Source organism: Beta vulgaris, chromosome 3, assembly GCF_026745355.1.
Source record: "Beta vulgaris subsp. vulgaris cultivar EL10 chromosome 3, EL10.2, whole genome shotgun sequence".
Lineage (NCBI taxonomy): Eukaryota > Viridiplantae > Streptophyta > Magnoliopsida > Caryophyllales > Amaranthaceae > Beta > Beta vulgaris.
Genome location: NC_079204.1, coordinates 20,099,048 through 20,123,746, shown reverse-complemented (window position 1 = coordinate 20,123,746; position 24,699 = coordinate 20,099,048). Strand labels below are relative to the sequence as shown.

Genomic DNA, 24,699 nt, shown 5'->3' with positions numbered 1-24,699 from the left:
GAGTCGGTAATTGATTCTGTTTATTGGAGCTCAAAAATAATGAACCAAACATGTTCTTAGTTTCTCTTTCCTAATAACTCGTTTTCTTGTTTAACAATTTGGGGCAATATATTAAAATTTGGCTCTTCGAAATATTATGTTTTCAATATAATACTATGTATCCCAAAATAATCTAAGTCGTCCCAAATTAACCAACAATTTTAAAGGTTATGTAATTTATAATTTGAACCTTTTTTTTTTTTTGGAAAGGGAATAGATAAATAATCTTCAATAATCACTATATGGCATCTACAACAATCTAAAACATCAATATGAAATTCTTCATCCAATCTATTTATATAGACCTTCAGAACCGCTTATTTCATATGGTAATATCAAGTTACACGGATTGGAGAGATTAAAAAACCACTGACGATACTCACAACTCCCATAGATGTGGATAAGACAACCTCCACAAGAGGGGCGATAAAAACTCCCATAAGGAAGAGGAAAACTCCCATAAAGAGAAACTAACTTATTAGATAGAATAAGAAAACAAACTAAAGACTACATATAAAAGAGAAAAAGTTACTCATCATGGAGCAGAGCATCTGTAATTGTCCCTATAGAGGGTATACCTTGAAGAAGGAAAGAGAGGAGAGGAGCAGTGAAGCTCGAGAGGAAACCTGGAGAGGAAGATTTCCTCGTGAACAAAGTATTGTATCTTATTTTGAACTTTTTCATATATGGAGATGTAAAAGAATACAAGTAAATCATCGTGATTTGAAAAAGTCTCCAATCTAGAGATAGCAATAAGAACAATTACACTGTTTGAGATCATGGCTTTAGGCTATTTTTGTTTGCATCTCAAATAATTGTTTTAGTTTGAATTTGCAACAAGTTAAAAATAACATAGCCTTATGCACCCCCTACCAAACAGAGTTGCACATAGCTTACCTGTGTGAAACTGAAGAAAATTGGTCTCAGTTTAGAACATTTTGCAAATGCAGAATATGCAAACGCCGAAAGTGGAGTGTTCAGTTCCAGAATATCAATCAAAGGGAAAAAATCTACCAGTTAAAGAGTAATATAATTATTGTTTCTGAAAATCAAATCGGAGCTTCTGTTGAACATCCAAATCCAAGTAACCGAGATAAGATTATAAAAGTACTACAAAATTGAGAACTCTGGTGCTCTTTAGGAGGATACAGTGAGGAATTTCAATTTCAGTGCAGAAAACGCAGCCGTTAGTGCCTCGTCTCTTTTCTTTGTTTTGCATTTAGGCAACCCCCTAGGGTTCTAGTCAAAGCTGTGACGGTAGGCGGTAGTTGCTTCACATAGGTCCTTCAGTTAGTGATTTTGTGTTATAAGCTTCAGTTACAAATGGAAAGTACCTCCAAAATCAATCCCACAGGCCACATCAGCCAAGACAAAAAACAGGGGAGGCATTAGAAAACAATTTTGAAAAACACAAGCTTGATGTATGATACATATATCAACCGGAGATGGGTGCCTAAATTTTGAAGGGCACCATGAATTATGTACATTTACAAAACTAAGCTACTTGTATGAAGTACATGTACAACCTTGATCAGTTTCTCGGATGTTTAAATTTTGGCTCAGCACTAGTCGTATCTGAGCTAGAGCAACGTTTCATGAAAGAGTCTAGTGTTTTCTGCTTCACAGGGCTAGAACTAGGTGAACTGTACGAGTGAAGTGTTCTCTGCTTCGCAGGGCTTGATCTTGGTTGGCTGTGCGAAACTTTCATGGAATTCTCTTGTCCATCAAGAACCTAGTTTCAAAAAAAAAAAAAAAACCATTTTCATTGCAGGAACAAATAGCAGCAAGTACCAAAAGTTACCAAGAAAAATAAAAATGGCAAAAAGAAAAAGCAAAAAAGAACCTGTCCCAGGTTTTCTAATTTGTTCTGAACAACATCCCTGCAAAAAGGGGAAAGTAAAAAGGATTTTGTTAGGTACTAGCATCGACGTTAACTGATTACTAACAACGAACTCTTGCACATCAAAGGTATCAAAATAGAGAGATATGATGAAAGTCATATCATACCAGATAATATCATCGACTGTGTCATTTGCCAGAAGGTAATACACATTGACTGAGGAGACCTAATAACACATGAATAAAGGCCGAGATCAGAAAAATTTGCTAGCTCTAAAAAAAACACAAGAGTATGTCAATGATTGCATATTGTCTGATATAGGAATGTCAGACTGGTTTTCCTGCTTAATCAGATACCTGACCAATCCTATGAGCACGATCTTCCGCTTGTATTAAGTCACCAGGAGTCCAGGACAACTCAGCGAAGATAACTGTGCTTGCAGCTGTTAGAGTCAAGCCAACACCTCCAGCTTTAATTGATAGCTGCAACGGATAATCAAGAAAATAATCTAAGCGGCAATTACAGCAACCTCCAATTAGGAAAGAAGTTTAACACCCAATAAATAAGCCCGTAGAGTTTCCATACAACTGCAGCCTTGATCGCTTCTTTTTCCTGAAAATCTGTAACCAGAGCTTGTCTTGACGCCGCAGGTGTACTACCATCAATGCGGATACAGCCAACTTTCTTCTTCTGGAATACTCAGAACTGAAGTCAATTTTAACAGTCCAAAAAGACATTATGCATAATTATACTTAACAATGGAGGCTAAGTGTACCACCTTCCCACCACGAGGCCGGGTTTTCATTTTATACCAATCCTAATGGTTTCTTTCTTTAGGAAGGTGGGGATGGGATGATATTTTTTCTCTACCAGCCCTCAGCCAGTTACCTCCAGGGTCCAGTTCCTTTACCTTTCCCATGAATGCTAGAAGTGGTTATCCTGGCTAGTTAATTTGCCGAATTTAGAGAAGAAAGGGTAAATTCTAACCTGGAGGAACTGGTGTATTGCTTCGACCATTGGCTGATGGTGTGCAAATATTAGAAATTTACATCCAGCCTGTCTCGTAGTCAGCACAAGGAAAAATAAGTAAGCATTAAGCAATAAGAAAGAATCATAACAAAGGAGAATAGGTTATGGGTCAGGCGATAGAGAAAGAGGACCAGAAAGAAGGCAAGAGATACCTTCAAATTTTTTGCTCAAGGTAATAGCTTAATGGAAGAGAACGAACAATACAAACTAAAGAACAACAGATTTTCCTACCGTGTTAAAACAATAATGAATATGGTGAAATGAAAATTTTTCATCCAAAGCAAAGCTGACAATTTGGGTAAAGGGGTCGTGTTCGTGTTTGGTCTCGTAGTTGAATTCAGGTAGTTCAAGAAAAATATAAATAACTATATGAAATGGAGGTAACATGACAATTCCATCAAATTGAGTCAAGTCGCTTTTGTGTTTGTGTCGTGTCAATATTGGTAATGTTATTGTGTTATGACAGAGATTTCCGGCTCTAATCACAAGAAAGCTGAGATCATCTACACAAAGTTGCTAGCTTCTTGTAAAAAAAGTCCCCTCATTTTTCTTATATTAGTACTACATTATAAAAAATAGTGTTACGCCTTTTAGTCCATGTTTTTTACGTGTATTCATGCCCCTTTTACATCTACAATAACCCGTAGTATCAAAAGAAAAAGCAGCTACAACACGTGCGTGCACGAATGCGCACACACACACGCGCGCGCACACACCTCAATGACCGTTTATTCTCATCACGCACAATAAACTCACCTCAATTACCGTTCCCAAGTACTCCAAAACTGCTGGAATCTTAGCCTCTGCGGAATCAGTGTAGATCTGCAGAATAGAAAGGCATGACAGGAAAACAAAACACCTATGATTTATACTTTGCGGGCTATGAACAATGTTACCATGTTGCACGCATACTAGCAAAAATACAACAGAAATGTACCTTATTGATCAAACTCTTTTCAGAAAGTTTGAGAGACTCGTGTTCATCTTTGGTCTTGCTAAGTTTTATCCTGTCCTTGAGCACTCCCAGCTAAATAGGAAAATGAAAATATTTGCAGAAATCAGAATATACTATATATGATAAGTTTTTTTTTTTAAAGGTATACCTGATACAGTTCTTGGTTGCTGAAGTAAAAAATAGAAACAAAAAAGTTCACATAATCACAAATGATGAAAAGTAGGGATCAATGATGAGCTAGCAAGAAGAGGAAAATGGAAAGCCACGAGCTGTAGCCTGATGGTTAGAAACACACCTCCACTTACTGGCTCCCTGGTATGAGTGCTTGTGAGGGTGGGTACAGGGCTCTAAGAGGCCACAGGGCACTAAACCTGCTCTATGAGGCCCGAAAGAGATTGCCAGCAAGGGACCCAAGTCTTATTGTCACTAAAAAAGAAGGGGGGAGAATGGAGGTTTTACTGAAGAAAATCCTTGAGAATCTAGTTTAACACATGACATTATTGAAGTTTCAGCGACTTTTATAGCATATATCTGCATCAACAATAAACCCACCACTGTGCATATAACTTTGTATAATACCATGAAGAATGCATTACCTCAAGAAACAATGCCTTGATTTGTCTCAAGTCCTTTTCAGCCAAATCCAGAAAGACCTAATGATCAGCAAGTAAAGTCCTCAGGTTGTTTATCAGTTGAATGGAGACTATTTATTACGCTAAAATCGAATAAATAACTAGGAACATATTGAGTTGTTGACATAATTGCATCATAAATAGAAGTATATAAGCTGACATAATTGCATCATAACTAGGAACATATTGAGTTGTTGACATGTAAAACTACTCTGAAAATTTCTCAACATAACTCCAGTTACTTTAAAATCATTACTTTTTCCTCTTTTTTCATTCTTATTTGGAGGGGGACGGTGGGGGAGTCCTCCAGACATCCTGACACTTACAATTTCTAATATCATCCGGCAATCAGAAACCATAGAGTTAACACATTACAATCTCTCTCATAAAATAAGGTCATCTACATTGAACTTTGGCTAATATCAAGCCTGGGGAAAGTAAGAGCATATCTTTCGCATTGAAAAGAACCTTTTTTGGAGAACTAATTTAAAAAATGGTTATGAAGAGTCAAGATATTAAAACATAGAAAGAGATGAACACTAGAAAGCATCAACAACAATGTGGTGCAGCGAATTACCTGCTGCCTGCGTTTTACAGGAAGCTCAGAAAGAACATCCTTCTTAAGTCTGCGTATCATGAGTGTTGCTTTCATTAAATTGTGCAATTCCTCATGGTTACTTGCCCCTTGGTATACTCCAAATACTCCCTGAAAAATCAAACATGAAGTACATGGTTCATGGCTCATCAGCATAAATTACAAGATTAAAGTTACAGATATTGAAGCACATTTTCAAGAAGCAAGAGAATCACTCACACCCCTGCAATATCGACTGCCATATTCATGGACACTCTTGTAGACACCAGGATAGAGAGCTTCTAGCTGTACAAAAAAAACAATAAGAGAGAAGTAATTCCTCGATAGAAAAAAAAGAGAACCTAATTAAGGTCAAGCATGGGTCAAAAGAATCACCTGCTTGAATAACTCAATAGGCCTTGACAGGGCAGGAGTTCCACTAAGCAACATTGCGTACTGGGCTTTCTGAAATTGAACAAAGTAGTTTCATCGGTCAGAAACAATAAAAAGGGAGCACATGTGATGTGATGAAGAAAAGTGCAGCTCTTCGTTCAAATGGATCTAAATGGAGAGAGAAAGAGAGAGAGAGGACCCCTATAACAGGAAGAGAGGCACTTGTCCTCTTTGCTTGAGCATTCTTCAAATAATGCGACTCATCTGCAATGACAACCTGCAGAAACACAATTTTTCCTGAGATCTTTTCTGGTTATGTTATTACAGTTCCAAAGGTAAAACAATCACTGAACGAAATACTCACCAACCATACATATAAAAAAAATAATCAGAAACTAACTACAAAATCCCTCTCTTGGAAAAGCAGTACCTAATTTTAATGTTCCATTTCCCTCCTAATTGATTGTAGACAGAGGCAAGAAAAGTACCGAAGAAATGAATGTTGATATGCTGGCTAGATATTGAGACAGAGTGTTGCAGTTCGGTGACAGGGACTGGGTCATGGACCAGGTGTGGATAACCCGACAGACAGATACAGATATCCTTGGAAACCTAAAGGCTAAAAGTAATACTTGATAAACTGAGTGCTTGATTGGTTGATGTGAAAAGGTACGGGAAGTGGAAAAATTGTTTGGTTGACATAAACATAGGGAGTGCGGAGTGCCATTAGCCCAATTCCTGCGAAGTTCTATATCCCAGAAAATGGAGGAATTAACTTACCTCACCTCCTAGGTAAGTGGATTACCATGGGAATTCTACTTCCCGCACTCAACTTAACAATTTTTTTATACTTCCTCCGTTTCAAAATAGATGCCACATTGTTATTAAAACGGACTCCTAGGCAAAATTTCCTAAGCATGTTTAAGTAGTATAAAGTGAGGTAGATTAATTGTAGTGGTCCCCATGTGAAAGGAGGGAAAATAAAAAAGTATTGGGGACTACATATAAAGTGAAGTAGATTAGTGTACTTAAAACAAGTTAGTAAGGGTAAAATGGTAAAAGTATAAGGCAAAAGTTACTAAATAAGGAAAAAAAACATTGTTGCATCTATTTTGAAACACCCAAAAATAGACAATGTGGCATCTATTTTGAAACGGAGGAAGTATAAAACTTCATTGATATTACAACTTCCTAGGAAGTTACACTAAAAAAGTAACAACATTGGAACTTTCTATATTCAATCGAACAACCACTGAAATTATAGAAAAGGGATAACGAACTGTCCCACAATCACACATCAAGGCACTTGTAAAGTAACGAGGTAACAAGTCACAAAAACAAGCAAGTCTAAAATCAACTCACGAAGAGAACAAAAGAGACAACCATCGCCAGATAAATCCACTCAGAAGTATGTATCACTAAGACTCTCAAATACATTACATGTAACATAATTGCTATATTTCAAGTGCTTGAGCCCAGTTGCGGATCCAGAAAATGAGTTGAGAGGGTTTGAAATCATTCAGAAAATAAAAGCATAAAGATTTTTCTTTCAAAATCCGATAAAACAGTTCAAATTCTAATCTTTACTTCCTCGATTTTTTAACAAGTGACACAGAGAGAAAGTGGGAGAATACCAAGGAGCCTAGAGAGAGAAAGTCAGGACCACTTATTTAACCAATCAAATTTGAGTACTGGATGATGACAAAGATATAATAAATGAGAAGTATTTTTCAATACTTTGAGCTATGTGTCACTCACTGTGACATTTCCCTAAAAGGAAAACGTGGCACTTATTAAAAAATGAAGGAAGTAATTACAACTTACAAATTGTTGACTATTTTTTATACATCAATTGAGAAATTTATTACTCACTAATCCACCAATTATGTACTAAACGGTTCAATTCATTGTGTCTATGAACTATACGTGTTCAATCTATTTAATAAACAAATCTAAATTTATTTGGGACATTAACATTTGCGCATCTGAACTTTTGAAGAAAAAAAAAGGGGAAAATTCCTCTCTAAGGTCATGAGTCACAAAGTACAGTCAAACAATATAAAGAGGACAAAATAGATGTTTGTAGACGACACTTATAAGAGAACGAATTGGCACCATGATGCTTGGCTACTGATGAAGGGATGAACAAGTTTCTTTTTTTGTTTTTGAAAAAATAAAAAACAAAACAGAAACATGAGAAGTGAACTAGCAGTGCGAAGGAGACTTGAAGATGCGACTTAAGAGCAATGATATTTTACACGAAGAATCAACCACTAGAACAAGGCATCCTTTATGACTTAAAAAGATGCAGGTTTCTTTATATCCGCTTTGTGTTTAGATTTTTGTAGGTTCGGATGTACCCACGTTGGATCCACCACTGCTTAAGCCTATAATACAGCAATTTGAACTAGGAAAATAGTATTACATTATCTCATTTTCCCTGAAAAAGTAAAAAGCATCACCTATGAAGTCATTGTTAGCATCATCAAACAAAATGGAGTTCCCAAAAGTAATATGTACACATCAACATAAGAACCTAAGAGAAACTCCTTAAATTTCCTTAAATAAACCTAGTTCTTCCAAATATGCAAAAACTAGGTGAGTTTGTCCACTATTCCAAAAGATATAGGATACACTTCAACACTGGGGCTCAGACATGTCTCCTTGTACACCAAGCAAAATCATGTATATCCTATAGCAGTAATGATTGATGAACGCCAGTGCCAGACTGATGTCATAACTCACAACACTAGCAATAACCCAGGTTCATGCCTGTACTCTTGCCAGGTTCCTCGCCTGCAAAGTTATCCCATCCCCTTGCTCCCCTTTCCACATCAATCTTCCCTCCTTTGAATGATTCAACCTCAAATCGAATACCATTACACATAACCTAGAATCAAACACGAACACAGAAGCACTAACACTTTTCACCTTTCAAGTTGAACCAGGAAACAGCACCCATACTTTGGATTTTTCAGTTCATCTTCCAGGATTTAATTGTTATGAGCATTATGCCACGGATCTGTTTACCTCACACTAAACTTGAAAAGATCTTGTTGCTCATGTCACCCACGAGCTCAGATACAACTGCTAATCTCCAACACATTGACAAAAAAAAGACCGTGAAGGCTAAGCCCTCAAGCAAGTTGAGGCTTCCCTCTTCTTCCTTCCACAATTCTCTCTCCTCTTCTTACCTGAAAATCCCCCCAAAATCATAACTTCCCATATTTAATTGAGTAATCACTCTCTTTATTCAAGAAAATTATCTCATTTCCAATGTTAAATTTTGTCAAAAAAAGTTCAATCTCATTACTCCTTCCATATTTCCAATTCTCCTCAAGAACACCAAAGATGAATTTTTTTATTTGCGATTTAGATTCAACTCGTCTCAACTCATATCCAAGAAATCGATTTCAGGAATCATCCAAAAGAATAGATTCCACTGGTGGTTTCCAAGTTACAACGCAGGAAGAACAAATTAAAGTCTCTAATTTTGATTGTGGGAGGTGAAAAAACAAGAATCAGTGGGCTAATTTGTTATCAAACTCTTCAATTTTAAGGTAATTTCACTTTCTTTTATGCCATTATCTAGTGGAGATTTAAGCAATTCTGAAATTTTATAACTTGAAATCAAAATTTATGTATATATAATTCTGATTTTCTGCAGTTCTTTTTGCAATTTTGCAACTCTTTACAGTCCCACTTCTTGAAAAAATGCCAAGTGATTGAATTGATAGACTTGATAGTCTGGGTTCAGTTGATTATTGTATGACATCGAACTTTTGATGCCCATTTTCTGTTTGTAGCTTTCATAGTCATAAGTTGTAAGTGCTTGAAACGTCAGCAACTTTTTTCTTGTAGAAATGGGACTGAAAGTTTGGTTTTTACGTTGCAAGCTTGGAGATCTTAATTTATGAAAAGAATTAAAGTACTGGGTCTGAACTTCAAGTTTATTTCAGTTAAGTATGGTGATTTAAAGACTTAATGAGGAGAAAGAGTGATTGTTGCTATGTTTACTCAGAGTCTCAAACTCTTCTAATTTCCTCATGCTATTGTTAGCCTTTGCTGTTGTTATTTTTTGTTTTGTTTGAGTAAACGTGTACCAAGAGTCCAAGATAGTTTCATGTAGTGCAAAAACCAATATAATACTGTTGTATCATATATTCATAATTGTCATGTAATTCTTCACAAGCTTGATGTCTAATATTAAAGAAATGACTCGATAAATTTAAAAATTTGCTTTTGTTAGCCTTATGCAACAACCACCATTCTTGCAATCTGACCGTGCTCAAAGAATGCTAGAAGGATCGCTTCGTTTGAATAAAAGATCCAATTTTTTTTTAGTTTTTGGTTTATGATCAAATTTTAAGGAACGACTTATGACATAATATAATAATATAAAAAAATTATAAATTATTCTTTACAAATTTATTTTTTTAGAGGGTCCCATGTTGATGGATAGTACAGGGCCTCCATATGTCATGAGACGGCCCTGTTAAAGATCTTTCACCCCACATATACATTGGACACGATAACATGTTCTTCTATTGACAGCAAGTAGAAGATGAAAGTTCATTTTTTTCTTCAGTTCTGTTTCTAGCCATACTAAAAGACGTAAAGTTTGTCATAATTACTCCCTACATCCTATTAGAAACTTGACAAGTACTCCATCATGAATACCTATACACTCTTAAACACCCTGGCCCACAACCAAGCCAACCCCACCAGGGACGAGCCCCACAACCAACCCCACCCATCCTCAAACCTTGCCATACCACCAAGGCACCAGACATCAGGCCCACCTAACCCATCACCAACACAACCACTCTCCCCATCCACCACCAACCACCAGGCCATCTTGAACTAAGTTTGTAGGCTGATTTGCGCTGCCAAGATATAAACCTAAGAATGACCTAGGTTTATGCCTGTTCCCTTACTTGATTCATGGACTAGTTCCTTTTTTTCTGCTATGCCCATGCTCCAGCATCACAGTTCTCACTGATGAGTAAACTACAAAACAAAATAAAGCAAGCTAAACCACTACAGGCAGAAACCAAAAGCCACCACCTCCAGCAACGTTTTATACACCTAAAGATCCAGCAAACAGTGAATTTACAGCTAAGGTCAAGCAAAAAAAAGAAAAAAGGGTACAGTAGTCACCAGACGTGAGCTCTTTCTTAATCTTTTTTATTTTATTTTGGGGGGAAGGGGGGACTTGGGCTGGGATGCACTATGACAAAAATGAAACTTCGTGAGTTATATTTTATATTACGCATGGAAATAAGATATATTCACCTTAAAATCTGATGACATAAGAATCCCCTGTAGCTTGGGAATAGAGTCGTAGGAAACAATGTTAAAAACACCATCAAGACGAACAGTTCCCTTGGCTGTGGATACCACTGAAAATCCCCCTCTATTTGATCCACTCAATTGAGGTAATAACACCTGCAAAATATTCTCGTAAAATCCCAAAAGAAAGACGCACTCAATACTCATCAACAGACGGGAATTCACAAACAGTAAACAGAAAAAGTTTTGATGTACATATGCACTGACCCTGTGATCTTAAAGTTCTACCACATACACAGAAGGCAACAAATGATCAGAAACAAAAGCAAATCAACCAATGCATCGAATCATAGGATTTATCAGGAAGCTAGCTGTGGGAGCCTGCCTCCCTCGCCAGCGGAAAGAACAGGAATTAAAGCAAGAAAATCCAGTGAAGTCGATATGAAGAATACATACAACTATATCTGACGGAGGAATCTTCAGCCATTCGTGTATCATCTGCAAAATAAGGAAAAACAGAATGCATTTACATCATGACGTAAATGTATATACTTTAAATAAGCCATTGCAATTAGACTGACACACAAATGGATAGCTGCAATCCATTTGGTATAAAAGTTATTGCTTTTACACATACAAAAGCATATGTCAGGCGTTTATAGTTACACAGGGATACAGGCATACAGTAGCTAATAACCTAGTAGCTATTACCTATATGATTCAGCTGCTACTACATATATGATTCAGCTTTAAGTATGCATATGTTATGTTATAGTTACCTGACAACACAAATGAATATACAGTGCATCAAATCTTTCAATTAAGACTAAGACATCAACAATGGTACTCACAGAAGCCCAATGCAAACGCAAAGAAGACGGCGTAAGCACCAAAACTGGCCACGATTCTCGGACACATGTGGTGACAGCAATTGCCTGCATATAAAGGGCATACAAACGTCAATATATATAATACTAACTGTCACTTAACTCCGACTCTTTACAGCTTCGAAATAGCTGAGGTCTTGACTATGGTACCATCTACTCTAAATAGGAGAACAAAACCATGTTGTATTCACAGGAGACACTCCCAGCCTCCCCCAAACTGTACTTTCCAAGTTTGAACTTCATAACTCCACACTACTTCAATAAAAAAAAAACATGTTAGCATGTTGAAGTCCAGATAAGTTGCAAATCCATGGCTCAACATCTCTTGGTCAGACTCAATTTATTTAATACCCCTACCCGACATAAAGCTATTTATCCCTAAAGTATAACTGAAAACAAGAAACTCTTCATAGTGATAGGGACACTCATAATCGGTCTGAGACTTATAGAAGAAAGCTCTCAATTTGAGAAACATTTCAAGGAGTTGACTTGAAGAAAATCAAGGAACCAAAATTCAATGAGTTCCTTGTATTGCTATAACAGATGAATAGCTATTAAATGGATTATAATCATGACTTTTAAGATTTAAATGAGCACATTGTCAATTACAGACAGCATACTATATTTCTTTATATCATCCAGATTCCTGACATCATAATTTTTCTGTAAATTGTATGATAGAAGCCATTGTATAATGAGAAGCAACTGTAAGCTATTAAATGGATTATAATAATGACTTTTAAGATTTAAATGAGCACATTGTCAATTACAGACAGCATACTATATTTCTTTATATCATCCAGATTCCTGACATCATAATTTTTCTGTAAATTGTATGATAGAAGCCATTGTATAATGAGAAGCAACTGTAAGTTGTCAATACACCAGTTATCATGATGCCTTATTTTGTCCCCATAGCATCCAAGTGATCACCAGCAATCATTCCATAGTGGGTACTGCCATCAGCATACTGAGACATGTAAAGCCTGTCTACAGCTCATGCCTTCATCCATTTTTAGTGTACTACTTGCAAGCCCCTCACGATGGGAGAAGAAAGAAAAGATCTCTATTTTATAACTTCATAAAACACGATTTTGTACAAATTTAAAGGCCTCCAGACATAGATTACATGAAACCACCAGTTATTTACCTGTATAGTCTTACCCAGCCCCATCTCATCAGCTATAAGGGCACGTCCTCCATGTTGCAACACAAACCTTATAAATAATAACAGTGTGCATCAGAAGGAAGATTCTTATTACATCACAGATCCAAAACAAGAGCAAGAGATATAATCAATAAAGAATAAAGAAATACAGCAGATGTGTAGTAATTGGAAGAAAGGCCCATAAGATCAGAACATCTTCAAACAGCTTTGCAAAGATCATTATCAGAGTCATCTATATTGTATGTAGATACCTGACACCCTCCCGCTGAAATGGTAGAAGCTTCGATTCAACATAACTTGGTATCCTGTCATATCGATCTTGCAAATTCAGAAGTCAGTAAAATACTATAGATGCACACAGAATCACACACCAGAGGACATGAGCCATATATATCTTCGCAGTTTGCTGTACATGGGGAAATAAAAGACAACCACTGCACATCGATCACTCACTAAAAATAAGCAAAGCAATGACATATCTTGAACCACTGCATAATTTAATCCAAAATATAAACACCTTGTGCCCAATAGCGAGAGAGAGTGTGTGTGTGTGTGGTGTGGTGGTGGTTGGGGGGGGGGTAAACACTACTAAACTAGCCGGTGATAATATTATTAATTTCATCAAAAGAAAGGAAAGACTGGCACCCTTAATCCTCTCTACCATACATAGTTCGAAAATGCAGTTTCGGTCATGATCGGGGTAACGGTCATGGTGATGCGGGAATGGGGATGATGCGGTTGTCGTACCACTAATTATCGGCTTAGACCATGAGAATTGAGATACCCCTAGAATCCACTTAAAACGCGGTTTTTTTACACCTTTACGATGCGGGTAATATCGGTTCGGTAGATTTGAAAACCTTTACGCCAAGGCCGATGCGATACGATGCGGCCTTGTTTTGACACCATATTACCATATGAGAATTTCTTAGACACACAAGATTTCTCTACCATATAAAAGATGTTGGCCACACAAAATTACCCAAAAACACTGAAGAGCAATTTCATATAAGCAACTTCAATGTAGTCATTTAATATGTCAACTCTCATGAGGTAACATGAACCGTTTTGCCTTCTTTCCCCCATAAACAATCTTGCATCTGGACTTTGATATGTTAAGACTGCCAAATCACATGATGCCTAGGGTAAAGGTAAACCTTGGGTTGAAGATTTGTCATCAAATAACCTTTATCAAAAGGCTACCGTGCACCACTTTAATTATCTAAATAATTGCAAGGAAAAGGCACATGGACCTTCCTTAGACTAATGAGAGAAATTCTTTTAACTAAAATTCCCCACATCCAATAGTGAGTTGCCAAGGTAACCACACCAAATCAAAGGCATGAGTTGTGTTCCCCTTATTATTTTTAGTTTTATTGTTATCTTTTTAGCAAATAGAACAAACTAATAAAAGAAAATGTTATGATATCAGAAATACTTAAACATAGTTGCCATATCAACCTAGACCATCTACTCTAGCATAATTATGAAAACATTTAGTATAAGGCTTAGCTGAGCATTACTTTAGATTTTTAAAATTTACCGGATGCACAAACCTTCAACCTCATATTATCCTATTCATTGTGCAATTCCACAAGATTAGCTTTACCAAATTTCCTAATTTACATAGTCTAATGTGCAGCATTTAAGACATGTCTTAATACATTAAATCACATACATATGGTATGATTGAATTGTGCAATGCTTTAAAGGTTCTTTAAACAACAATGCAAATTGCATTAGATGTTGTATCATCTTCGGAGAAACCATTTATTGCCGTTAATTTTCAAATTAAGACTCTGTTCTCCTTATAATTTTCACTAATTTTAGGAAGAATTTAGTTCAATGCATATTGTATTTTTAAAAGTAAAAAGTTAGTTCATATTTGTTAGATTCAGGACTAACAAGTTCAGACTAGTTAAGTTGAGGGCTAATATGTTCAAGGCCAATAAGTTCAAATAATCAAGTTCAGGGCCTATAAGGGTGATGCAAGTTCGATATACAAATACAATAAGTTTTATTAATAAGTCAAGGCCAATAAGTTCAAATACGTTCTTTTTTTTTCGAGGGGAAGCGCAGATACGTTAAGTTCAAGGCTAATAAGGCTAGATTCTCTTCACCTTATTTCAGGAACTAATTACTAAATCTTGTTAGAACCAATATCAGACCAGACTAGACCTGAAAAATACAAATCAGACCAGACCTTTTTATTTCTATTAGTCAGATTGACCTCTTTTTAGTAAGGAATGCTTGGCGGAAGAGTTATACAAACTGCAAGGTGATACCGGGTGAGAGCGCAACCACCCAACATAGACTAGTCCTGCTTGATTTCCGGGTGGGAGTCTTTAAGAAAGCGAAAACCCAATGTGGAGCCGCGAATCAAGTGGTGGAAGCTCCAAGGGGAGCACAAAGAGAACTTCTTAGCTAAGATGGCTAGTAAAGATATCTGGTCTTGTAACACGGAAATGGATGTAGATTCGACATGGACAAAGATAGAACTTAGTATAAAGGAAGTGGCGAAAGAGGTCCTTGGAGAATCTAAAGGAACTGTACCACCAAGTAAGGACACATCTTGGTGGAACGAGGCGGTGAGACAAGCGATAAAAAACAAACGAGAAAGTTATAAACTTTTGGGAAAAGATAGCAGCGATGTGAATTATGAGAAGTACAAAGAGGCTAGAAAAGAAGCCAAGAAGGCAGTACGAGAAGCTAAAGCACAGGTAAACAAAGAGCTTTATGCAAGATTGGATACGAAAGAAGGTGAAAAAGACATTTATAGAATTGCGCGTATGAGGGACAGGAAGACAAGAGACATAAGAAAGGTAAAATGCGTCAAGGGTGTGGACCAAAGAGTGCTTGTGGAGGATGAGGAGATAAAGGATAGATGGAGATCGTACTTTGATACCTTGTTCAACGGTGATAAAGCACAAGCCATCGGGGATGTACACATCCCGCCAAGTATGTTAAATCGTGAGTTTATGAGGAGGATTCAAAAGGGAGAAGTCGTTGCAGCATTAAAAAAGATGGGATTGAAGAAAGCTACGGGGCCAGATGGCATACCTATAGAAGTTTGGAGGTGTTTAGGGGGGAGAGGAATCGAATGGCTGACAACATTCTTCAACATGATTTGGAGACACAACAAAATGCCATTAGAGTGGAGGAAGAGTACTTTGATTCCTTTGTATAAGAACAAAGGCGATGTACAAGATTGTACCAACTACCGAGGAATCAAACTAATGAGTCATACTATGAAACTCTGGGAACGGGTGATTGAGCAAAGACTTAGGAAACATGTAAAGATATCGGAGAACCAATTTGGATTTATGCCTGGAAGATCGACTATAGAGGCCATCCACCTCATAAGACAAACAATGGAACATTACCGTGATAGGAAGAAGGATCTACATATGGTTTTCATTGATTTGGAGAAGGCATATGATAGAGTACCAAGAGAAATACTTTGGTGGGCGTTGGCAAGGAAAGGTGTTCCACTGAAATATATAGATATCATCAAGGATATGTATGAGGGGGCAACTACGAGTGTGCGGACTACGGTGGGGAGGACAGAAGAGTTTCCTATTACGATCGGAGTGCATCAAGGTTCTGCACTTAGTCCCTTTCTCTTTGCTCTAGTCATGGACGAAATAACGAGGTCAGTTCAAGATGATATACCATGGTGTATGATGTTTGCGGATGATATTGTGTTGATTGATGAGACAAAGGAAGGTGTTGAGAGTAAGTTGGAATTGTGGAGGCATACATTAGAAGCCCGTGGTTTTAGATTGAGCAGAAGTAAGACGGAGTATATGGAGTGCAAGTTCAGTGGGGTTACAAGCAGCGAGGCGGGGGCGGTCACTTTGGATAGCAAAGTGGTTCAAGGATCGAACGTCTTCCGTTACCTAGGATCCATTCTCCAAAAGGATGGAGAACTGGATGGAGACGTGGCGCATAGAATTAACGCGGGTTGGTTAAAGCACCGAATTCCTTTGTGATTCCGGCATTCCCCAAAGATTGAAGGGAAAGTTCTACCGCACTGCAATTAGGCCTGCTTTGTTATATGGCACCGAATGTTGGGCGGTGAAACAATGCCACGTTCATAGATGACCGGGCGGAGATGCATATGTTGCGGTGGATGTGTGGCCACACAAGGAAGGACCGATTAAGAAATGAAGTGATCCGGGAAAAAGTTGGAGTTGCATCAATTGAAGAAAAGATGAGGGAGAATCGGTTAAGATGGTTTGGTCATGTGAAAAGGAGACCAGGAGATGCACCGGTGAGAAGATTGAAGAGTGGAGGAGTAATCAAATGGTAAAGGGTAGGAGAAGACCTAAGATGACTTGGCTGAGGGTAATTGAAAGTGATATGAGGTTACTTGGGATTGAGGAGAGCATGACGTTGGATAGAAGTGGGTGGAGGGGCAGTATCTATGTGGAGGAAAGGGTCTGATTACTGCATTTATTTGTTTTTCTCAATTGTGTTGGTATTAAAACCTTTTGCTGAAAACCTCTTCTAAACACTTTTTGGTGTAAACCTTGTTTTCAAAAAAAAAAAAAAAAAAAAACTTTTATCACTCTTGACAATGCCATCTCCTTTGGTCACGATTCCAGTTGACGATTCATGTTAGCCGATCCCAAATCACCTTGGGAATAAGGCTTAGTTGTTGTTGTTGTTGTTGTTGTTGTACTTGTTACCAGATATGTTAAATCCCGTATTAGTAACAATAACGAAAATAAGATTTTTGAACAATAAACAACAAGAAATCCCAACAATATCCCATAAAGATAATTTTTTTCTCATAAATTAGCATCAATATATGGTCAAAGTTCAATCGAAACTGGATACCAGACCAGAAAATACAGATCACACTAAAGTGACACTAAACCAGAATAGTTTTCAATAAATTAGAGAGCATAGTACCCTAAGTTTAGAAAAGTAAAGATAAGTGAAGATATATGAAAATAAGGTGAAGAGGAGAGCTGAAAAAAGGCTACCATTTGCAAAATGCATATTGACCAACCAAACAACGCAACTGCTCAACACTAATTTGAAATAAAACCACATCCAAATTCGCAAGCAAAACGTAAAAAGCTCATTTGGAAAATAGATAGCAATCTTTGTCGTTGGCTTTTAGCATATAGCTTAGCTTATTAAGCTGGTCATCACCCAGCCACAAGATGCGTTAATAAGGCTTCCACTGGAAGCTTTTCAGCCAAAAATGAAAATGTGTGTGCGAGTGCGCATATAGAGACAGACGTGTGTGAAGTGTGGATATACACACAATTTCTTTACAACCTTCTCTTCATATATTATGAGATTAAGATAGTCACATAACAGCATAGCATTTAACAAATCACAACACCCAATCATCTATGTCAGTTAATATTCACCTTGAAGATCAGGAGTAGCGGTTACAGCAACTATAGCTCGCCGAACTAAGGGATCCAGATTTTCCACCTAAGAGTCACAACAAGAAATTACATCATAAATAAGCTAATTCTCCACTATTTATAGCATTTTTGGATAATGTCATACAGGATATCTAAATTAAGAAGAAAATATATGTCGATAAAGGGCAAGCGCATATTAACTCAGGTCAACAAACAGCGGAAAAACAATGACTGATATAGCCAAAACGAAATAAAAAGCCAGTAAGACCAACGTCACCGTAAAATTTCAGGTTTGTACCAGAAATCTCAGACACGGAGAATATAATTCACCTCAATTTTCAAGCCTGGTGTTTCCCTAAGAATATCTTCAGCAGACGACAAAGAAGACAGTGGAAACACCCATAGCCTGTCATATCAGCACCATATCAGACAGCTATGAAGCACCCAGTTATATACTTCTGTATCAAAAAAACGTGCACGCAGAGAAGACCAAACCTCTCTCTTGCATTCCACGTAGCTTTAGGAATCCTCTTGACAGCATTTACAAGAACCTGTTGTAAAACAGTAAAGGGAGCAACAGACTATCAGAAACAACCTCAAAGATGATGTGGATAACAAGTAATGGCTATAATACCTGATCATAAGGAAATCTCGCAGCTATACTTCCACTAGCATGAAGAAAGAACTTGACGGAATGCTTTGGTCCCTCCTTTGAAATATCTTCTATACAGACATCTTGCATGAACATAAAGTGCTCATAAGTCATAATCCTCATACATAGAATATACCCCCTCTGTCCCAAATTACTTGCCACAATTTGCTTTTTGGGCAGTCCGAATTTATTTGCCAAATAACCTTTTTGGCAAACGTTTGCTCCAAACATTTTCTCTCAATTAGGCCCTACAACTACACATCAACTTCTTTCTCTCTATTTTTTCACTTTACTAATTATTTGTGCCACAATGGTTGGTGGCAAATAACTTTCGGACAGAGGAAGTAATATGTAAAGAAAAACTGTGGCATTGAACAACAATAATATGGTATGCAACACCAATTCAGAAAACCACAGCCACATTATGAGTTTTTTTTTTTTTTTTTGGCAGTCTATTACACTTTGCTGATGTGCATTAATCTACTACATTTGGCTATTAACAGTAACTATAGGGCTTCGACTTGAAGCCAAAATCACTCCTATTATTTGTTTTCAGGTTCCAATCCACGCAAATCATCAAGCACAAGAGCAATACTGTAGAGCTGGGCATAGGCCAGACCGACACAAGGGCCAGCACAGTCCGGCATGAGTTTGGCCCAGCCCGGCCTGACAAAAGAGGCAAGGTGGTCGGTGGTGAACGTGGTCAATGCATGGATTCAGCACAAGCATGATGGGCTGCCCCCATGTCTCCATGTCAACCCACTCATTTTTAACCAAAGAGGAAGAAACAAAAATCAACATCTCGAGGGGGGGGGGGGGTGTCGCGTAGTAAGGGCAATGCACGGGTCCCTCTTTTCGAAAACTGGCACATGTCCAGCATGGCACGACTTTTACTTGGCCCCGCTTGAACACAGCGTAAGGCTGCCTTGCACAGCCCATGCATAGCTCTAAAATATACATTAGTATAGAAAAAAGTATATATATATGCAACAACTCACCAGCTGTTTTAGGTGTAATGGACGACGGTAAGACTCTGGACCCTAAAGAAGCATCCACCTGAATATTAGCGATTGTCAATATAAACTATGTCATATAACAAATCGGAGAAAGCTAGCAGCAATAAAGCACAATAGTAGCATTCATATAACAATTCTCTTGTCCTTTTCTTCTCATCTACCTCCTATACAACTAATTTTTTGGAATTCTAAAGAAAGAGGGAAAAAGACGGAGAAAAGTTGTGTGAGCAATAGCTAGTAGCTATTTGACTAGAAGGATTTGGTGGAAGAGATATGAAGGGAGACAAAGGGGTGCTAATGGGTTGTTAAAGTCAAATCGGAAAAAGCTATGGTTGTTTGGCTGCTACTGGGTTGAGGTACGGAAAGGAAGAAATAATTTATATAAAATATATCCACTTTCATCTTTAATTAACAAAACCTTTATAAAATTGGAAAGTTTAGAAAGGAAAATAAAAGCAATAGGTATTCAAGAAAGATTAGATATATATATTAATCCAAGGAAAATTTGACTTCAACAACCTTTTTTATGTCAAGTTTTTCAAAATGACTACCTCACTCAAAAATTACTACCTTTATTGTCGCGAAAGTTAAGTTTTTCTACGGATCAATACTTCCTTTTGATGGGGCCCACTTACGCGCTACCTTTTCCCCCTCTCCCTAGTCTACATTTCCCGCTCAAATTCCCTATAGATGAACAAAGAATTCCCCTTTCCATCAATTGCGTTCTAATACTTCACAAATGACTCAGGGGCTTCAATCTTGTACAGATGTTCTCCAATTAATCGTTGTTATTTGGGAGTTTGGCAAATTAATTAAGGTAAATTCAACAAATTTGATAATTAGGGTTTGTCATATTGAGGCAAGATCAAATTTAAAGGAAAATTGAAATTCGTTTAATCACTTTTCTAATTAGTTCAATTGGGTGTTATTAATTTATGAAATGTTTATGGCGAGATGACTTAACTTTTGTCCAAAGAACTACTTCTATGGAAGAAACTCTCGAGTCTTGACCACTAATGCTTCTATGCAAGAGAGAAAGAGAGAGAGAAAGGCAAAAAGAAAATTGAGGGACAAATATAAAAGGACAGCAAGACTTAGAAGGGAGACGTGATGAAAAGGGAGGTTAAGAAGTGAATGAGGAAAATAATAGAGAGATGCATAGGATAAATCTATTACTTAGTTGCTTGGGTATGAGAGATGCATAGGATAAATCTATTACTTAGTTGCTTGGGCATAACATTGAAATATTGAATCAACATCATGACAACTAAGCTAAGCTAAGTTAAGACAAACTCCACCAAGAATCTGTAAAGAATGGAGAAAGTCTTGAGAAACAAGACCATTTGGATGTAGACATACAATGGAACAGCAGTGACAAAAGAAGCTACATGGAACAAGAAACCAAAAACAACAAGTATTGTTCGAGACCTCTAGTTTGAAACCACGTATTTCATCTAAAAATGCACTTGTAACAAGTATTAACTACTACAAATTTTTAAAATAAAGGTAATGCAAAAAAAAAAATCAAAAAAAAGTTGCGTATCATAGACATGGATAAATATCATCTCCTCTTATTCATCCATCCTTGACATTGGCCACCATATTCTATCATTTTGTCACTGTTTTACCTCCCTCAAGTTTTGTCCATCCTCCCCCTTCTCCTCTCCTAATTGATGAATTATTAGTATAATAATACTACACTATTCTATGTTTATTGAGAAATGAGAAGCTGCAACCAAATGGCATCACTTCTCAAGTCATTTCAAAAACTTATGGAATCTCTACAATATGCATTTCTTCAACAAAGGCACACCTTGTGATAAAAGCTTCAAGATAACACCTCCAAATCTATCTTAAAACAAGCACGAATAGGTCGCAAAAACTAGCTCATTAACTCACTTTTGGTTTCACCTTCTTTTCTTGAGTCAAAGTTGTCATGCTAAGGTCTAACGCCTTGGCTTCCACTCATCTTCTCAACCTCCCCCTTCCTCCAAAAAGTAGAAATTATGTACAAAGACCCAAAACATCTTCAACAAAAAATTTTAAGGAAAAAAAAAACAATAAAAGACAATACTCTAGAAAATTCAGCAATCACTATACCATGGTCCATAATGAAAATATAGTTCAATGTTCTTTTAACATAGCATATTTATTTTACTGCATTTGAATGTTTTGCTTGAACATACTGGTAAAACATATACCAACATACGAGTAGAAATTTAGAACATAGTATTTCTTTTATAAATCTACGTGTTTTTCTTAGGATAATTTGTCAGACCTTTTATATACCACTTTTTGTGAGAAGCAACCTTTTATAACTTTCCAGGCAGTTTACGACCTTAAGTTTTATTTAATTTGCAAAATACAACCTTACCCTATTTTCCAGGCGCTGACAACCCGTTTCTCGCATTGAACCATCGATTTCCGGGTTTACATATACCACTTTTTCTATTGAAGCTGCATATGTGTAGGGTTTTTCCCCTCCATTTTTTTCCTCAAAAGATTGTGACAAACTTGACACATGGGAATTTAAGTGGGTCAACACAAAAAACCGGTGGATCAACACCGGAAAATAGGGTAAGATTATTTCTCGCAAAAAAATAAAATTCTAAGATGTTAAGTTGCCAGAAAAATTATGAAAGATTGTTGCTCGCAAAAAATGGTATATGAAAGGATTATTCTCACAAATTTTCCTTTTTATTAATACTGCCATGGTTCTTTGAACACGCAGATAAATTATGCCAAATATAGGTAACTATCTTGGACATAGTACAAAATTGTTTTGAACATAGTAAGCTCTTCTATGTTCAAAAGTTTTCCTCATATCTTCAAAATGCATCCGCTTTTGGTCTATGTTCATAGGTATATTTACCTATATATTCCAAACTTTTAGTTGTATGTTCAAAATTGTGGTACGAAACAAGAATTACACCCGAAATTGAAATTCAGCAAACTTGAACTGAATTTCGAGGAAGCATCGCATGATGCATGACATTCATATTCTAACGCATTCAGACTTCAGAAAAAAAATATTACACCCGAAAAAAAAAGCAGAATATTGTTCTCCAAAAAAGTCTGAATAATTCTTAATAAAAAAGAAATTTAGAAGCAAAATAGTAAAATTGTGGAATGAATAAACTACCTGAGACTGAATACGAGAGTTTCTTAGTGGTGACGGCTGCAAATTTCCGCGTGAAACGCAAGGCGTTGTTGATGTTGAAGTTGATGTTGAAGTAGAAGTAGTAGGAGAAGAAGAAGATATTGAATTGTTGCGTTGCGCAATTTGACGGAATGCTTCTTTTTCGAGGGAATCCAAATCTTCTGCACTCAAATCCCATTCCTCTAACTCCATTCTTTTCTTTTCTAAGAGTTTGTTTGTTGCTGCTGCTGATGCTTTTACAGGAAGAATTTCGGAAGAATGGCAGAGGAAAAGGGGAGGGAGTTCTGTTGAGAAACTTGAGATTCTGCTTTTGGCATTTCAAAACTAAAACCCCATAAATACTTTTTAACCCGTTGATATCAAACATTTCTTTTTCATTATTACGTGCTTAATCACTCTAAATTGACATTTGATATATTTAGGGGCGTTTGGTTCATATGATTCTGGTATGAGATATAGGTTTAGAATAAGCACAACCATACCTAGTATTTGTTTACAAAATTAATAAATTTAAAACCAATACCTCAAATCCATAAGGTCTGGGGTTTAGAAACTCAAGGGGGAGGTGGGTATGGTTCATACCAATACTTCAAGGTATTAAATAGAAGAAAAAATTTGATTCTTAAATCAAACCAAACACATGGTATTAGGTATCAAGTTCCAAACTTATACCACCTTGGTTTCATTCCTGATTCCAAACTCATACCACTATATGAACCAAAAGCCCCCTTACAGTTTTCGTTTCTTTTTTATTTACTCACTCCTTCATTTGAGTAAAATTAAGGAGTAATTCCAAAAGGGTAAGAGAGAAACTGAACGGGAAAGATAAACTATAAATAGTTATAGTTTATCTTGTTATTCTCTCCGTCCCGTAATACTCTTGATACTTATCAGAGCATGTAGTTTTAGATAATAAGTTGTTATTTGGTTATCAATTGTTATTTTATTGAAAAGTAGATGTAATAAGAGTTAGTAGTTGGTAAAAGTAGTATTATATTTTATTTTAAGAAGAAAGAATGTGGGTCATGGTTAGAGTTGGTAGGTAATAAGAGTGATATTATTTTATTTGAAGTAAAGAGAGTGTGGGTCAATAGTTAAAAGATAGAATGATTATAATAATGGGTCATGTCCCAAAATAGAAGTGTAAAGAGTATTTTGGGACAGATAAAAATGAAAAGTGTTAAGAGAATTGTGGAACGGAGGGAGTATTTGTTATGATTTGCACATTAATAGTTATTGTTTTGGATTATTGGTCATAGGTTTGGGTAAAAAGTTGTTGATTTAACTTTATGGTTATGATTTTTTATACTTTTGAGTTGAGAGTTATGGATTTTTGGTTAATAGTTATGTTTTTTGGGTTTATAGTTATTATTCTTTCATAGTTACAATTTCGAAGTTAAAAGTTACAATGCTTATCCAATAATTTGGAGTGTAGAAGTTGTAATGTTAGCTTGATGATGTCAGTCATTTGACAGTTAACTTAGTGTCAGGCCGTATAACCATAGACTTACTCAATCAAAAGTACCTTAAGCATGACCAATGGTTGATCCAAAATTTTAGATCATCAAATAGTTTAATATTTCCTCTCTCTTATACATCATTCATGATCTACTATTGATTTCTTCACCCGCAATGGATGATCTATAACTTTAGATCTTCACAATCTCTTTCATAC

At 36.6% G+C, this 24,699-nt stretch overlaps 1 protein-coding gene across 10 annotated transcripts; it reads right to left on the bottom strand.

The window, feature by feature from the left end:
• Positions 1–1,438: 1,438 nt before the first annotated feature.
• Positions 1,439–23,368, bottom strand: LOC104906933 (uncharacterized). 10 transcript variants are annotated; one of them, XM_048641251.2, is made up of 24 exons: positions 23,007–23,366; positions 19,847–19,904; positions 18,831–18,931; positions 18,692–18,747; positions 18,527–18,602; positions 18,197–18,263; positions 13,061–13,127; positions 12,792–12,858; positions 11,606–11,689; positions 11,211–11,252; positions 10,758–10,910; positions 5,662–5,739; positions 5,466–5,534; positions 5,310–5,375; positions 5,073–5,201; positions 4,460–4,516; positions 3,846–3,935; positions 3,665–3,730; positions 2,867–2,935; positions 2,465–2,569; positions 2,236–2,361; positions 2,047–2,105; positions 1,883–1,919; positions 1,439–1,771 (listed from the first exon to the last, which is right to left on the bottom strand). In XM_048641251.2, the coding sequence occupies exons 1-24, from the start codon at positions 23,214–23,216 to the stop codon at positions 1,571–1,573; spliced, it is 2,133 nt and encodes a 710-aa protein (XP_048497208.1). In that variant the 5' UTR covers positions 23,217–23,366; the 3' UTR covers positions 1,439–1,570. The 10 variants fall into 10 exon arrangements, 9 of the variants coding, with proteins under 9 accessions (XP_048497208.1, XP_048497210.1, XP_048497209.1 ...); XM_048641253.2 differs by having other exon boundaries at positions 18,852–18,931; XM_048641252.2 differs by having other exon boundaries at positions 18,831–18,919.
• Positions 23,369–24,699: the final 1,331 nt, after the last annotated feature.

What these genes read in the sequence shown, in the direction of transcription:
- LOC104906933 (XM_048641251.2), bottom strand. Translation starts at nt 23,216, where the DNA reads ATGGAGTTAGAGGAATGGGATTTGAGTGCAGAAGATTTGGATTCCCTC. An exon ending in GGCTGGGTAAGACTATACAG is followed by an intron (nt 11,690 to 12,791) that starts GTAAATAACTGG and finishes CTTTATATGCAG; the next exon opens with GCAATTGCTGTCACCACATG. An exon ending in TTATGTCATCAGATTTTAAG is followed by an intron (nt 5,740 to 10,757) that starts GTGAATATATCT and finishes GTGTTTCTGCAG; the next exon opens with GTTGTCATTGCAGATGAGTC.